The following is a 14,937-nucleotide window of genomic DNA, read 5'->3' as shown; positions in this document are numbered from 1 at the left end:
TGATTGATTACTCCTTGCTCTGTCTCAGCCTTGCCCTGATGTCTATTGGTTCCCTATTTTGACCGAGCAAGCGTGTGACGAGCTGGTGCAGGAAGTGGAGCATTTTGGGGAATGGTCTGGCGGAAAACACGAGGTAAGAGACCGACGGGAGCGAGTCGCTCTCCAGTCCTTGTTACCGGGACAACAAGGCCACACTGGGCTATTCCACTAGGCCCGTTCCTGTTACCAAGGCAACAAGGTCACACTAGGCTATTCCACTAGGCCCGTTCCTGTTACCAAGGCAACAAGGTCACACTAGGTTATTCCACTAGGCCCGTTCCTGTTACCAAGGCAACAAGGTCACACTAGGCTATTCCACTAGGCCCGTTCCTGTCACTAAGGCAACAAGGTCACACTAGGCTATTCCACTAGGCCCGTTCCTGTTACCAAGGCAACAAGGTCACACTAGGTTATTCCACTAGGCCCGTTCCTGTCACTAAGGCAACAAGGTCACACTAGGTTATTCCACTAGGCCCGTTCCTGTTACCAAGGCAACAAGGTCACACTAGGTTATTCCACTAGGCCCGTTCCTGTCACTAAGGCAACAAGGTCACACTAGGCTATTCCACTAGGCCCGTTCCTGTCACTAAGGCAACAAGGTCACACTAGGCTATTCCACTAGGCCCGTTCCTGTTACCAAGGCAACAAGGTCACACTAGGCTATTCCACTAGGCCCGTTCCTGTCACTAAGGCAACAAGGTCACACTAGGTTATTCCACTAGGCCCGTTCTTGTTACCAAGACAGCAAGGTCACACTAGGCTATTCCACTAGGCCCGTCTTTGTTACTAAGGCAACAAGGTCACACTAGGTTATTCCACTAGGCCCGTTCCTGTTACCAAGGCAACAAGGTCACACTAGGTTATTCCACTAGGCCCGTTCCTGTTACCAAGGCAATAAGGTCACACTAGGTTATTCCACTAGGCCCATCTTTGTTACTAAGGCAACAAGGTTACACTTGCGTATGCCACCAGCCCCGTTCCTGTTACCAAGACAACAAGGTCACTCGGGGCTATTCCACCAGGTCCTTTTTTTTTCTCAGGCGGTCCCTCGTATCGAGGATGACTTGCTTCCACACCGAAAAAGGGATGAGTTCTGCGGTCTGTCAATGAAGGATCTGATAATTCCAGATCCCGAACGACATCCTTGAAGGGTGGAAGATGCCTGTGCGTGGATTTTGTGACCGTGTGGGTGGCCGTTGCACACCAGCCCACCCACACGCGGTTGTCACCTCGGCAAAGGGGTCACACTCGGCAGTGACTGAGTAGACGAGTGTTGGAATATTTGTGTCCGCTTTTTTGCACTAAAGTTAGCGAAGACTGAGATTTCGTCCCTCTATAAGGAGGCTTCCTTTCCCGGCTGGGAGGCCTTTGCTGTCCGCAATTCTCACTGTCGGTCGAGGTGAAATTATGCCGATCTAATGGAGCTGTTCAGAGGCATCCTGAGAATGAATTACTATTAAAACTTTAAAACACTATAGCAGTCCTGTCATCGAAACACTTGCTGTGAACAGTTATCGGAGATGGTCCATTGTGGGATGGCTTTTATCAGTCCCTCCCTTTACTGATGTCTGCCATCACCTTGCCCCATTTCATGGCGTTCAACTATGTTTCTGTTTACACTCTATTCAGTACCACGGTGAAGCTGTCAGCTGTGACTCAGTGGGTAGGACACTCTCTCTCCCTCTCTCTCGCCTCTGAGTCAGAAGGTTGTGGGTTCGAGTCCCACTCCAGGGACTTGAGCACACAAATCCAGGCCGACACTCCCAGTGCAGTGCTGAGGGAGCGCCGCACTGTCGGAGGGGCAGTACTGAGGGAGCGCCGCACTGTCGGAGGGGCAGTACTGAGGGAGCGCCGCACTGTCGGAGGGGCAGTACTGAGGGAGCGCCGCACTGTCGGAGGGGCAGTACTGAGGGAGCACCGCACTGTCGGAGGGGCAGTGCTGAGGGAGCGCCGCACTGTCGGAGGTGCCGTCTTTCGGATGAGACATTAAACCCAGGCCCCGTCTGCTCTCTCGGGTGGACATAAAAGATCCCACGGCCACTATTTCGAAGAAGAGCAGGGGGAGTTCTCCCCGGTGTCCTGGGGCCAATATTTATCCCTCAACCAACATAACAAAAAACAGATTCTCTGGGTCATTGTGTGTGGGAGCTTGCTGTGTGAAAATTGGCGTTTCCCACATTACAACAGGGACTGCACTCCAGAAAGTACTTCATTGGGTGTGAGGCACTCTGGGACGTCCGGGGGTCGCGGAAAGGCGCTATATAAATGCAAGTCTTTCTCTCATGCCGTGGTTACCGTCTTCCCCAGGATGCTCGGCTCAATGGCGGCTACGAGAATGTTCCGACCGTTGACATTCACATGAAGCAGGTGGGCTTTGAGAGGGAGTGGCTCAAGTTCCTGCGAGAGTTCATCGCCCCGGTGACAGAGAAACTCTATCCGGGATACTACACCAAGGTACGCCGGGGGGAGGCGGATGGGAGATATTCCCACTTGTGTCCAAAACACGGGGCCATCAACATAAGGTCGTCACTAATAAACCCAATGGGGAATTCAGGAGAAACTTCTTTACCCAGAGAGCGGTGAGAATGTGGAACTCGCTGCCACAGGGAGGGGTTGAGGCGAATAGTATCGATGTATTTAAGGGGAGGCTGGATAAGCGCATGGGGGAGAAGGGAATATATTGATAAAGTGAGGTGGAGTAGGGGTGGGAGGAGGCTCGTGTGGAGTGTTTGATGGGACAGTGTAGAGGGAGCTTTACTCTGTATCTAACCCCCTGTACCTGCCCTGGGAGTGTTTGATGGGACAGTGTAGAGGGAGCTTTACTCTGTATCTAACCCCGTGCTGTACCTGCCCTGGGAGTGTTTGATGGGACAGTGTAGAGGGAGCTTTACTCTGTATCTAACCCCGTGCTGTACCTGCCCTGGGAGTGTTTGATGGGACAGTGCAGAGGGAGCTTTACTCTGTATCTAACCCCGTGCTGTACCTGTCCTGGGAGTGTTTGATGGGACAGTGTAGAGGGAGCTTTACTCTGTATCTAACCCCATGCTGTACCTGCCCTGGGAGTGTTTGATGGGACAGTGTAGAGGGAGCTTTACTCTGTATCTAACCCCGTGCTGTACCTGCCCTGGGAGTGTTTGATGGGACTGTGTAGAGCGAGCTTTACTCTGTATCTAACCCCGTGCTGTACCTGCCCTGGGAGTGTTTGATGGGACAGTGTAGAGGGAGCTTTACTCTGTATCTAACCGCAGTGTACTGGGCGCCTTTAGGGAAAATGGGGTGTGGTCGGGGGCCGGAGTGGGGGAGGGAACCAGTCCTGTTGTAACGCTCGACCCTGCATCCCTGTGAACTGCCTGACTTCCTGGTTGTTCCTGATAGGCTGAGGCGGTGATGAATTTCGTGGTGCGGTACCGACCGGATGAGCAACCATCGCTCCGCCCTCACCATGACTCCTCCACCTTCACCATCAACATCGCCCTCAACGATAAAGGAACTGACTACGAGGTACGTGTCCGCGAGGGCCTTTCCCCAATCGCCCGTGAGTGGGAACCCCGGGGACCTTCCTCGGGCATTCTTAGCTTGCGACTTTCCCGGGCTGAGTGGGCACTGTGGTCGGAGAGAGCTGTGTCCACACTTACCGCCCAGCCTGCCCATTGGCATTCGGTGCTGGAGGTTCCTCTGGGCCAACGCAGCAGGCTCCTCTCAAAGAGCAACTCCAGCTTCCCACCACCTCGCCCGACACCCCAATCCCACCTACTCGCCTACCACCTCACCCTATCTCTCCCATCTCCCTCAATCCCACCGTCTCTCCATCGCCATCACATAAATCCAGGCCGGCACTCCCAGTGCAGTGCCGAGGGAGCGCCGCGCTGTCGGAGGGGCGGTGCTGAGGGAGCGCCGCGCTGTCGGAGGGGCGGTGCTGAGGGAGCGCCGCGCTGTCGGAGGGGCGGTGCTGAGGGAGTGCCGCGCTGTCGGAGGGGCGGTGCCGAGGGAGCGCCGCACTGTCGGAGGGGCGGTGCCGAGGGAGCGCCGCACTGTCGGAGGGACTGTGCTGAGGGAGCGCCGCACTGTCGGAGGAGCGGTACTGAGGGAGCGCCGCACTGTTGGAGGGGCAGTGCTGAGGGAGCACCGCACTGTTGGAGGGACTGTGCTGAGGGAGCGCCGCACTGTTGGAGGGGCAGTACTGAGGGAGTGCCGCACTGTCGGAGGTGCCATCTTTCGGATGAGACGTTAAACCGAGGGCCCCTTCTGCTCTCTCAGGTGGACGTAAAAGATCCCACAGCCCTATTTCGAAGAAGAGCGGGGGGAGTTCTCCCCGGTGTCCTGGGGCCAATATTTATCCCTCAATCAACATCACTAAAACAGATTATCCGGGTCCTTATCACATGGCTGTGTGTGGGAGCTTGCTGTGCGCAAATTGCCGTTTCCCACGTTACAACAGTGACCGCTGCAAAGCGCTTTGAGACGTGCGGTGGTCGTGAAAGGCGCTATATAAATGCAAGTCTTTCTTTTGCAGGGAGGAGGCTGCAGGTTTCTGAGATACAACTGCTCCATAGAGGCCCCCAGAAAGGGCTGGTCGCTCATGCACCCGGGGCGTCTCACCCACTTCCACGAGGGCCTGCCCACGGTCAGCGGGACGCGGTACATCATGGTGTCCTTTGTCGACCCCTAACGGCAGCGGAGTTCGGACTGGGGACGTGGCGAAGGCCTCGAGCCTGGATTAGGAACTTCCTACACTGTGATAGTCCTTTTTCGCGTTCTCTCCTCGTCGGGGACTGGTGATGTTTTATGTCTTTTTGTTTTTTTTTGTTGGGACAATCAAAGCAGCACGTCCGGAACCAACCAACCAACTAACGGCCCGCTCCCCCCCACCCCCCCCCTGCCCGAGAATGAGGCTGAACCTCCCAATGGAACTCTCCTGGCTTGTTCTCCAAGCTGCTACTGTGGAAACAATCTTCTCGTTGACCTTGCACCTTCTTCCCCACCTCCCGCAGTTCCATCGGGCCCTTTGACGTCATCGCTGATTGGCCGCTGAAGATCCGTTCGACAAGACAACAATTTGGGGCCCAACACGGTAACAGGCTGGACATGGCCCCCCCCCCCCCCAATCCTCTGGAGAAGCAAGTGACCACATGTTGGAATATTTCTGGTTCTTTTGCCCCTGTTCAGTCTCGTTCCCCTTTAAGGGAGTTCTTTAATTCACTAAAACCCCTCCCAACTCCTTGACCACATGACCAATCGGTGACACTAGCCCATTTGCCCTCATCCCAGCCCACAGCCAATCGATGACACTAGCCCATTTGCCCTCATCCCAGCCCACAGCCAATCGGTGACACTAGCCCATTTGCCCTCATCCAGCCCACAGCCAATCGGTGACATTAGCCCATTTTCCCTCATCCAGCCCACAGCCAATCGATGACACTAGCCCATTTGCCCTCATCCCAGCCTAGCCCATTTTCCCTCATCCAGCCCACAGCCAATCGATGACACTAGCCCATTTGCCCTCATCCCAGCCCACAGCCAATTGATGACACTAGCCCATTTGCCCTCATCCAGCCCACAGCCAATCGGTGACACTAGCCCATTTGCCCTCATCCAGCCCACAGCCAATTGATGACACTAGCCCATTTGCCCTCATCCCAGCCCACAGCCAATCGGTGACATTAGCCCATTTTCCCTCATCCAGCCCACAGCCAATCGGTGACATTAGCCCATTTTCCCTCATCCAGCCCACAGCCAATCGGTGACATTAGCCCATTTTCCCTCATCCAGCCCACAGCCAATCGGTGACACTAGCCCATTTGCCCTCATCCCAGCCCACAGCCAATCGGTGACACTAGCCCATTTGCCCTCATCCCAGCCCACAGCCAATCGGTGACATTAGCCCATTTGCCCTCATCCCAGCCCACAGCCAATCGATGACACTAGCCCATTTGCCCTCATCCCAGCCCACAGCCAATCAGTGACATTAGCCCATTTTCCCTCATCCAGCCCACAGCCAATCGGTGACATTAGCCCATTTTCCCTCATCCAGCCCACAGCCAATCGGTGACACTAGCCCATTTGCCCTCATCCCAGCCCACAGCCAATCAGTGACATTAGCCCATTTTCCCTCATCCAGCCCACAGCCAATCGGTGACATTAGCCCATTTTCCCTCATCCAGCCCACAGCCAATCGGTGACATTAGCCCATTTTCCCTCATCCAGCCCACAGCCAATCGGTGACACTAGCCCATTTGCCCTCATCCAGCCCACAGCCAATCGATGACACTAGCCCATTTGCCCTCATCCAGCCCACAGCCAATCGGTGACACTAGCCCATTTGCCCTCATCCCAGCCCACAGCCAATCAGTGACACTAGCCCATTTGCCCTCATCCCAGCCCACAGCCAATCGGTGGCGTTCCTCCATTTTCTTTCTATTTCGTTGATGGGAGGTAGATCGGGAGAAACCATTTCCTCTGGTTCGGGAGGGGGTTGGTTGATCGGGAGAAACCATTTCCTCTGGTTCGGAGGGGGAGGGGGAAAGAGTCTAGAACAAGGGGACATAACAAAATTAGAGGTGGGGTGATGTCGGGAAGCACTTCTTCACACACAAGTTAATGGAAATCTGGAACTTTCCCCCCAAAAAAGCTGTTGAGGTTGGGGGGTCAATTGAAAATTTCCAAGCTGAGATCGATAAATATTTGTTGGGTAAGGGTATTAAGGGTTACAGAACCAAGGTGGGTAAATGGAGTTAAGATACAGATCAACCACAATCTAATTGAATGGTGGAAAGGCTCAAGAGGATGAATGGCCTCCTCCTGTTCCTGTGTAACAGGCTCGAGGGGCTGAATGGGCCTCCTCCTGTTCCTGTGTAACAAACTCGAGGGGCTGAATGGCCTCCTCCTGTTCCTGTGTAACAAGCTCGAGGGGCTGAATGGGCCTCCTCCTGTTCCTGTGTAACAGGCTCGAGGGGCTGAATGGGCCTCCTCCTGTTCCTGTGTAACAGGCTCGAGGGGCTGAATGGGCCTCCTCCTGTTCCTGTGTAACAGGCTCGAGGGGCTGAATGGGCCTCCTCCTGTTCCTGTGTTGCTCCCTGACTTTTTGCAGCAGTTTTTCAGCAGACCATCATGGATTAGAGACGCCTGTGTGTGGGGGCAGAGGCTGTGTGGCTTTCATAGGATGATACAGCACTGAAGGAGGCCTTTCGGCCTATCGTACCAACAATGAGGAGTCCTTGGGAGTAAGGAGAGGGTGGAGGAGTAGGGGTCACAGTAGGCCAAGGTATTCGCAGGTGAGCCATTAGCCTATCGGCACGCTACCCACCACCTTCAACACTCACTCCCTCCACCACCGGCGCCCCCTGGCTGCAGTGTGCACCGTCTACAAGATGCACTGCAGCAACTCGCCAAGGCTTCTTCGGCAGCACCTCCCAAACCCACCACCTCTACCGCCTAGAAGGACAAGGGCAGCAGGCGCATGGGAACACCACCACCTCCACGTTCCCCTCCCAGTCACACACCGTCCCGACTTGGAAATATATCGGCCGTTCCTTCATCGTCGCTGGGTCACAATCCTGGAACTCCCTCCCCAACAGCACTGTGGGAGCACCTTCACCACACGGGACTGCAGCGGTTCAAGAAGGGGGCTCACCACCACCTTCTCGAGGGGCAATTAGGGGATAGGCAATAAATGCCGGCCTTGCCAGCGACGCCCACATCCTGTGAAGGAATTTTCCTCATAACACTTGCTCAATGCATTCGAGAGCCTTGTCAATTCTTCATTTTCCCCCTTCACTCCCCTCCCAAGTTTGATCGGGACTGCGAGCATGAGAATATTCCAGAGAGTTCGCACATCCCAATGGTACCATTTGCCGTTCCAGGTTTTGGCTCACTTGCGTTTGCTTTGGATTGTGGGACAGTAGGAAGTCAGTTACTTGAACCAGTCAGGGTGGCGGTGTGTGTGTGTTGTGAGGAAGGTGGCAGGCCTGGTTTTATTTATTGCCATCCCTTTATTTCCGTTTGGTTTTATTTTCCCTCTCGTTGTGGAATCTGAGGAACCTTTTTCTTCCTTTTCCCCTCACCCCATTCCCCTCCCCCCATATTCCCCTCTCACCCCATTCCCCTCGTGCATTCTGGGCCGAAACCAGTTCTGGCTCCTAAGAGGCGAAGTAGGCTTTCGGGATCACTAGGCCGAAGGAGATTGGAGCTCGGTTGGAGATTCAGGACAGGATCCCTCCCCCCTCTCTCCTCTCAATCCTGGGATCCCTCCGAGAGGCAGTCTCATCCCCCCTCCTTGCCTGTGCGGGATCGGAGGTATGGCCCCCACCCCGAGAAATGCTGGGCCCAGTTCTGATACCGTGTGACATTTGTGAGCGGCAGGGTGTGGGGCAGGTGAGGAGGGGGTGAGGGGAGAAGGCCTTCAGCCTGGATCGGAAGCCGCGGACGTATGGGAGGAGGCACAGCCCCAATAGGCCTCAGCCCCAGTTAGGAGTCTTTATGGTTGGGGGTGGGTAGGGTAGGGTAGTGGGGGGGTGGTGTCTCGACCCCGCCAGCGTAATTCCGTGACTAGAAAGTAAAGGAGAGATCGCGATCAGCACTCAGCCGGGGTCGTTCTGCCTCATTCAGCTTTCACCCTGCTCACAGGCCCAACCCGTCGCCGTGGAGACAGGTCCTAAACTTGGCCGCCATTTGGCAGAGAGGCCGAGTTTGCACGCGAAGGGTTTGCATCAATGCACTGAGCTGTTTTTCCCCCTCTCCCCGAGTAATGCTTTTGATGGCTCCCCCCCCACGCACCTTCCCGAGGGTTGCCACGGTTACTGACATCCCCAACCCCACTTTGCACAAATATTGACTGGGGCCTACGGGTGAAAGGCTAACTTTTGAGCCTTATTGGAGGGAGTGGGGCTACAGAAGTGACTGAGGGTGTCTTGTACACCTGCAAGTGTATTGTTTGTATATTTTATTTTAAAATGTGATTGAAAGAATGCTCTATATTATATGCTCTTTGCCATCTATGTGCCTGTTACCCCATTATTGCACACTCCAAGTTACTTCTGGAACTCCCGAGGCAACTTAGCCCAGTTATAACCTGAATCTGTGAGAAAGCTATGCATTATACTTGCATTGGAGGCTGTTCAGAGAAGGTTCACTCGGTTGATTCCAGAGATGAGGGGGTTGACTTATGAGGAAAGGTTGAGTAGGTTGGGCATCTACTCATTGGAATTTAGAAGAATGAGAGGTGATCTTATCGAAACACAGAAACATAGAAAATAGGTGCAGGAGGCGGCCCTTCAAGCCTGCACCGCCATTCAATGAGTTCATGGCTGAACATGCAACTTCAGTACCCCATTCCTGCTTTCTCACCATACCCCTTGATCCCCCGAGTAGTAAGGACTACATCGAACTCCTTTTTGAATATATTTAGTGAATTGGCCTCAACAACTTTCTGTGGTAGAGAATTCCACAGGTTCACCACTCTCTGGGCGAAGAAGTTTCTCCTCATCTCGGTCCTAAATGGCTTACCCCTTATCCTTAGACTGTGACCCCTGGTTCTGGACTTCCCCAACATCGGGAACATTCTTCCTGCATCTAACCTGTCTAAACCCGTCAGAATTTTAAACGTTTCTATGAGGTCCCCTCTCATTCTTCTGAACTCCAGTGAATACAAGCCCCGTTGATCCAGTCTTTCTTGATAGGTCAGTCCCGCCATCCCGGGAATCAGTCTGGTGAACCTTCGCTGCACTTCCTCAATAGCAAGAATGTCCTTCCTCAAGTTAGGAGACCAAAACTGTACACAATACTCCAGGTGTGGCCTCACCAAGGCCCTGTACAACTGTAGCAACACCTCCCTGCTCTTATACTCAAATCCTCTTGCTATGAAGGCCAACATGCCATTCACCGCCTGCTGTACCTTCAATGACTGATGTACCATGACACCCAGGTCTCGTTGCACCTCTCCTTTTCCTAATTTGTCACCATTTGGATAATCTGTTTTTGCCACCAAAATGGATAACCTCACATTTATCCACATTATACTTCATCTGCCATGAATTTGCCCACTCACTTAACCTGTCCAAGTCCCCCTGCAATCTCTTAGCGTCCTCCTCGCAGCTCACACTGGCACCCAACTTAGTGTCATCTGCAAACTTGGAGATATTACATTCAATTCCTTTGTCTAAATCATTAATGTATATTGTAAATAGCTGGGGTCACTGCCTGCCATTCTTAAAAGGACCCATTTATCCCGACACTTTGCTTCCTATCTCCCAACCAGTTCTCTATCCACATCAATACATTACCCCCAATACCATGTGCTTTAATTTTGCACACTAATCTCTTGTGTGGGATCTTGTCAAAAGCCTTTTGAAAGTCCAAATACACCACATCCACTGGTTCTCCCTTGTCCACTCTACTAGTTACATCCTCAAAAAATTCCAGAAGATTTGTCAAGCATGATTTCCCTTTCACAAATCCATGCTGACTTGGACCGATCCTGTCACTGCTTTCCAAATGTGCTGCTATTACATCTTAATTGATTCCAACATTTTCCCCACTACTGAGGTCAGGCTAAACCGGTCTATAATTCCCTGTTTTCTCGCTCCCTCCTTTTTTAAACAGTGGTGTTACATTAGCTACCCTCCAGTCCATAGGAACTGAACCAGAGTCTATAGAATGTTGGAAAATGACCACCAATGCATCCACTATTTCTAGGGCCACTTCCTTAAGTGCTCTGGGATGCAGACTATCAGGCCCTGGGGATGTATCAGCCTTCAATCCCCTCAATTTCCCTAACACAATTTCCTGACGAATAAGGATTTTCTTCAGTTCCTCCTTCTCACTAGACCCTCGGTCCCCTACTACTTCCAGAAGGTTATTTGTGGCTTCCTTCGTGAAGACAGAACCAAAGTATTTGTTCAACTGGTCTGCCATTTCTTGGAGGAGGAGGAGGGTTGGAGGGTTGGGGGTTGGGGGGGGGGGGGGGGGGGTGTGGGAGGGGAGTGGAGTAGATGGGGTCGGGTGCAGGCTCCCTGGGGAAACTTGGCTCCAAGCTGAGGTGGACGGCTGGGATTAACCCTCTGTGTATGGAGCCCGTGTGAAAGGAGTTTTTAAAAAAAAAAGTCTCCACCCAGTTCCGAGAGCAAACTTGCCATTATATAGCGCCTGTTACCACCTCGGGCTGTACAATGAAGTACTGTAAGTGTAGTCGCTGTAATGACTGCTGAGTATGTTTCCCATCAATTAGCCCAATGACCCTCCCATGTACCCCCTCCCCCAGCTGTCCTGCCAACTCAAGGGACCAGCGCAGGAGGCAGTGACCGGCCCTCCCATTCCCCTCTCCAATGGCTGCATCCCCCAGGCTGCTGCTAGCCGTGTAGGCCGAGATTGGAACCAGGGACTCTCCTGGCCCGGGAAGCAGTGCAGTACACCCCCTCTCTGTCCCCCTCCCTCGCCACCTTCTCTGCCCACCCACGAGCCAACGGGGAAGTGTAACCGAGAGCAAAAATCCACATCATTAAAAACCAGCCTGGGGGTCAGCAAGGAAACAAAATGGATCCATTTAATAAATGACCAGCTTTATATTAAGAGACGTTCGGGGTTTATCCTCCTCCTCCTCCTCCTCCTCCACACAAACGAAAACCAACCGGGCATAACGGACATTCCCCTTCCCACAATTCCCCAAACATTTCCGTCAGAAGCCCGTTGCTTGTCGAGCAGAGGGGGAATGGCAGATGCAAGGCCGGACGGAAACGTGTCGGCCCCTACTGTCCATCGTTCCACCGCAGGCTCCCTCGATAACATTAATAGTTTCCCCCTCCCTAATATTAGAACTATAAAATGCCGCCCATTCCCCACCCCCATCCTCCTCCTCCTCCTCCTCCTCCTCGGCTTCGGCCCGGATCCAAAGGCCGACGGCTTTACTCCCGGATGTTGGAATGAGCCATCGGGTCATTCCGAGCGTTCCCCGCCTCGGAGTCAGAGGTGGTAGAGTCCGAATCCTGCTCCAGCCAATCCCGGCGCCTGGAGATCGTTGCCCGGGATGGGACATCCACTCGTCTTCGGTGTGAGTGGCCCCTCCCTCCTGGTACCGGGGGTTAGCGAGATCACTCAACTTGCGGCAACTATTAAATCAGCCCGAGCGTTCTTCCACCGCTGGTTATTGAAGTCAGTGGGGGAGATCAGGGGCCGGGAGTCATACCTGGCACAAATTAAGATGGTTGGTGGAGGCCAGTCATCTCAATGCCAGGAGTTCCTCGGGGCAGTGTCCTAGGCCCATCAGCTGCTCCAGCAATGACCTTCCCTCCATCATAAGGTCAGAAGTGGGGATGTTCACTGATGACTGCATCCATTCACAACTCCTCAGATAATGGAGCAATCCGTGCCCGCATGCATCAAGACCTGGAAGACATTCAGGCTTGGGCTGATGAGTGGCAAGGAACATTCGCCACACAAGTGCCAGGCAATGACCATCTCCAACAAGCGAGAGTCGAACCACCGCCCCTTGACATTCAACGGCATTACCATCGCCAAATCCCCCACCATCAACATCCTGGGGGCCAGAAACTTAACTGGACCAGCCACAGAAATACTGTGGGTACAAGAGCAGGTCAGAGGCTGGGTATTCTGCCGCGAGTGTCTCACCTCCGGACTCCCTTCCCACCATCTACCAGACACAAGTCAGGAGTGTGATGGAACACTCTCCACTTGCCTGGATGAGTTGCAGCTCCAACAACACTCGAGAAGCTCGACACCATCCAGGACAAAGCAGCCCGCTTGATCGGCACGCTACCCACCACCTTCAACACTCACTCCCTCCACCACCGGCGCCCCCTGGCTGCAGTGTGCACCATCTACAAGATGCACTGCAGCAACTCGCCAAGGCTTCTTCGGCAGCACCTCCCGAACCCGCCACCTCTACCCGCCTAGAAGGACAAGGGCAGCAGGCGCATGGGAACACCACCACCTCCACGTTCCCCTCCCAGTCACACACCATCCCGACTGGGAAATATATCGGCCGTTCCTTCATCGTCGCTGGGTCACAATCCTGGAACTCCCTCCCTAACAGCACTGTGGGAGCACCTTCACCACACGGGACTGCAGCGGTTCAAGAAGGCGGCTCACCACCACCTTCTCGAGGGGCAATTAGGGACAGGCAATAAATGACCAGCGACGCCCACATCCCAGGACGTGGAGGAAAAGAACTATTTTCCAAGTGGGGGGAGAAAGCGCAGAGATAGAAAACCAATAAACGTGCCACCCTATTAATGGGTCCGTACATCGTTCCAGTACTTCACGTTATTCTCCGTGGTGGGGGGGAAAAATACAGGAACCCCCCCCCCCCCCCAGGCCTTCACTGATTATAGGCTTCTGTCACATGCCGTACAACAGAGTCGTCTTCAGTTCATCGGGAGGGGGTGAGGGGGGAGGGGGGAGGTGCGAGGGATTAAACAAGGTTTCGTCCAAAAATTGGGAGACGGGGAGATCTAACAATGTGCCCCGTTAAACGCAGAAGGGAAGGCCAATCCCCGATTAACTACGGGTGAGGTTCCCCATTCTTAGTCCTCCCACCCAGAAAGACTTCTCCAAATATCGCTCCCCCCCCCACCCCACCCCTCCCTCCAAGTGTCTCTTAAACAAGTCCGGGGTTCCTGGCTCCGCTCCTCCACCCTCGAGTCTGTTTCAGGTAGTTGGGTGTCAAGAGGGGGCTTTTACCGATCTCTGGCCTTGTGGAGGACGGGGGGGGGGGAGAACCAGGCCTGGATTGTGCTGCGACGTGGGATCGGGCGAGAAGGCACGGAGAGGTCTCGCCGTCTGAAGGAGGAGGAGGAGGAGGAGGGATTCTTTACCAGAGAGGGAGGGAGAGAGAGGAAGAGGGAGGGAGAGGGAGGGAGAGGGAGAGGGAGGGAGGGGGAGGGAGAGGGAGGGAGAGAGAGAGAGAGAGAGAGAGAGAGAGGGGTGGGGGGGGGGGTAGGAAGAGAGAGGGGTGGGGGGGGGGTAGGAAGAGAGAGGGGCGGGGGGGGTAGGGAGGGAGAGAGAGAGAGGGGGGTAGAGAGGGAGGGAGGGAGAGGGAGGGAGAGGGAGAGGGAGGGAGAGAGGGAGAGAGGGAGAGAGGGAGAGAGGGAGAGAGGGAGAGAGAGGGGTGGGGGGGGGGTAGGAAGAGAGAGGGGTGGGGGGGGGTAGGGAGGGAGAGAGAGGGGGGGTAGAGAGAGAGAGAGAGAGAGAGGGGGGTAGAGAGAGAGAGAGAGAGGGGGGGGGAAAGAGAGAGAGGGGGGAGAGAGAGAGAGAGAGAGAGAGGGGGGGGGGGTAGAGAGAGAGAGGGGGGGGTAGAGAGAGAGAGGGGGGGTAGAGAGAGAGAGGGGGGGTAGAGAGAGAGAGGGGGGGAAAGAGAGAGAGGGGGGGAAAGAGAGAGAGGGGGGGAAAGAGAGAGAGGGGGGGTAGAGAGAGAGGGGGGGTAAGAGAGAGAGGGGGGGAAAGAGAGAGAGGGGGGGAAAGAGAGAGAGGGGGGGAAGAGAGAGAGGGGGGGAAAGAGAGAGAGGGGGGGAAAGAGAGAGAGGGGGGGAAAGAGAGAGAGGGGGGGAAAGAGAGAGAGGGGGGGAAAGAGAGAGAGGGGGGGAAAGAGAGAGAGGGGGGGAAAGAGAGAGAGGGGGGAAAGAGAGAGAGGGGGGGAAAGAGAGAGAGGGGGGGAAGAGAGAGAGGGGGGGAAAGAGAGAGAGGGGGGGAAAGAGAGAGAGGGGGGGAAAGAGAGAGAGAGGGGGGGAAGGAGAGAGAGGGGGGGAAAGAGAGAGAGGGGGGGAAGAGAGAGGGGGGGAAGAGAGAGGGAGGGTGAGAGGGAGAGAGGGAGAGTGGAGAGAGAGGGGGGGGGGGTGGAGGTGAGGGGTGGGGGGGGGGAGGGAGGTGAGTGGGGGGGGTAGAGAGAGAGAG

The 14,937-nt window shown here is 54.7% G+C and overlaps 2 protein-coding genes across 2 annotated transcripts in view; one reads left to right on the top strand and one right to left on the bottom strand.

Moving 5' to 3' along the window:
• LOC139232663 (multifunctional procollagen lysine hydroxylase and glycosyltransferase LH3-like) overlaps positions 1-9,032 on the top strand; it is a 75,811-nt gene extending 66,779 nt beyond the window's left edge. The window contains exons 16-19 of the mRNA XM_070863124.1: positions 29-133; positions 2,347-2,493; positions 3,415-3,540; positions 4,553-9,032. Of these exons, the coding sequence (XP_070719225.1) occupies positions 29-133; positions 2,347-2,493; positions 3,415-3,540; positions 4,553-4,708 (534 nt within the window). The 3' untranslated portion in view covers positions 4,709-9,032. The remainder of the gene's footprint in view (positions 1-28; positions 134-2,346; positions 2,494-3,414; positions 3,541-4,552) is intronic.
• Positions 9,033-11,575: 2,543 nt separating this feature from the next.
• The window catches only part of LOC139232823 (GDP-fucose protein O-fucosyltransferase 1-like), a 10,723-nt gene continuing 7,361 nt past the window's right edge, over positions 11,576-14,937 (bottom strand). The window contains exon 5 of the mRNA XM_070863317.1: positions 11,576-11,638. Within this exon, the coding sequence (XP_070719418.1) occupies positions 11,576-11,638 (63 nt within the window). The remainder of the gene's footprint in view (positions 11,639-14,937) is intronic.

The sequence above is a fragment of the Pristiophorus japonicus genome, chromosome 20 (assembly GCF_044704955.1).
Source record: "Pristiophorus japonicus isolate sPriJap1 chromosome 20, sPriJap1.hap1, whole genome shotgun sequence".
In the NCBI taxonomy this organism is placed as follows: domain Eukaryota; kingdom Metazoa; phylum Chordata; class Chondrichthyes; family Pristiophoridae; genus Pristiophorus; species Pristiophorus japonicus.
The sequence above is the reverse complement of the archived record's forward strand: the minus strand, read 5'-3'. Positions and strand labels throughout refer to the sequence as shown.